General features: G+C 63.9%; 1 protein-coding gene across 1 annotated transcript; it reads left to right on the forward strand.

Moving 5' to 3' along the window:
• Positions 1–1,256: 1,256 nt before the first annotated feature.
• MORN4 (MORN repeat containing 4) lies at positions 1,257–1,728 on the forward strand (the record flags this gene model as incomplete). The annotated part of the gene is made up of 3 exons (XM_009701402.1): positions 1,257–1,323; positions 1,456–1,570; positions 1,656–1,728. Coding segments are annotated over exons 1-3 (255 nt in total), but the record flags the coding sequence as incomplete, so codon positions are not given.
• Positions 1,729–1,733: the final 5 nt, after the last annotated feature.

Genomic DNA, 1,733 nt, shown 5'->3' on the forward strand with positions numbered 1-1,733 from the left:
CGGAGCGGGGTGGGTTGGCCACAGGACAAATGCTGCCTGCCCCGTGGATGAAGTCGCAGGTCCAGGCACTGGCCATGCTGGAGGAGGGAGCCCTCCCCTGCAGCAGGCGTTAACGGCCCCGGCAGCACCCTCTCCTCCTCCTGGCACTGCTGGAGATGTCCCCAGAGGTGCCAGGCAGGCTGCAGGCTGGGGAGCCGGAGATGAGCTCCTGTTCTCTGCCATCAGCAGAGAGCACTGTTCAGTCTCTGTTCGACTTGGCTGGGGGCCATTTCTCCTCTGGACACAAAGCCCTTGCAAGTTCCCTGCTGTGCTCCCAGGCACCACGTCCAGCTGGTTAATGTGGCTCAGCACCCATCTCTCCAGGGACACGCAGCCCCGTGTAAGCAGGGATACCCCCTTTGGAAGAAGTGGGGAGCCCCTTCCCATCACAGGCACTGCCTGAGCCGCACCAGGAGCAACTGGAGAGGCAGCGCCCAGCCCACCTGCGGGGCTGTCTCCATGCTGGTTGCCTTCCCTGTGTGCTGGGGAGAGCTGTGCTGTGTGGCAGTGGCTCTGGGGGTGTGCAGGGCTCCAGGGGCTGTTAGCTGTCAGCAGGCAGGTTTGCAAACCTTCGGTAGCTGAGCAAGGCCCTGGAGCCCCAGGGTCCTCTCCCTGCTGTTCCTCTTAGGAGGAATGGCCATTCCATCCTTGGGGAGTGAGCCTGGTCTGCCCATCCTTGATGCTGGAGATGGAAAGCCCACAAGCTCTCTTCTCCCTCCCCTGAAGAGCTGGCACTGAGCACAATTTGGCAAGCATCTCCTCTCCAAAATGCCTGTTTCCTCCTGGGCCCGCCCCAGCAGAACTGAAGGCAGCCCCTGGCCTGAGCCTGCTGTGGTGCAGGACCCCTTGGGTCCTGCCAGGGAGCCATTCCGGAGGCACCCAGCTCCTGCCACACTCTTCTTCCTGCCGCTCGCTCACATTTCATGGGGCTGTGACCCCCGTGGGCTCACGTCACCCTGAGCCCTGCAGTGGGGTGGGCAGCAACCCGAACCCAGCGGCTGGGGTTTCAGAGGCAGGGCAGGGCGGCCGTGCTCCTGGGGTCACCTCCTCATCTGCAGCAGGCCCCAGCAGAACTGTCCTCAGGGCAGACACGTGCCTCTCCGTGAGCTGCGGGGACGCACGGTTTCTGGGCGATCCAGGCTGCTCCCCTCTCCCAGCAGCCACCCTCCATGCCTCTCCCTGCCAGCTCTTGCCCTGCGCTGCCGGAGGCTGTCGCCATGACCCTCACCAAAGGCTCCTTCACCTACTCCAACGGGGAGGAGTACCGCGGCGAGTGGAAGGAAGGTGAGATGGGGTGGGAGGGGATGGTGCTGCCTGTGCTGGGGGCCGAGCAGCCCTCGTGTCCCTGCCCAGCACCACGCCGGGGCAGTCCCTGCGTCCATCCATCAAGCACTTGGCATTTCGACCCTTGCCTAGGTCGCAGGCACGGTGTTGGGCAGCTGACATTTGCTGACGGCACCGCTTACGTGGGGCACTTTGAGAACGGGCTCTTCCATGGCTGCGGTGTGCTTACCTTCTCCGACGGCTCCAGGTGAGCATGGTACCCCTGCGTACACCCTCCCGGGCATCCCCACTTGCCATGGGGAGCTGCTGCCTCAGGAGCTCCTCCTGCACAGGTACGAGGGGGAGTTTGTGCAGGGCAAGTTCAATGGCGTCGGCATCTTCACCCGCTGCGACAAGATGACCTTTGAGGG

The sequence above is a fragment of the Cariama cristata genome, unplaced genomic scaffold (assembly GCF_000690535.1).
Source record: "Cariama cristata isolate BGI_N322 unplaced genomic scaffold, ASM69053v1 scaffold36125, whole genome shotgun sequence".
NCBI lineage: Eukaryota > Metazoa > Chordata > Aves > Cariamiformes > Cariamidae > Cariama > Cariama cristata.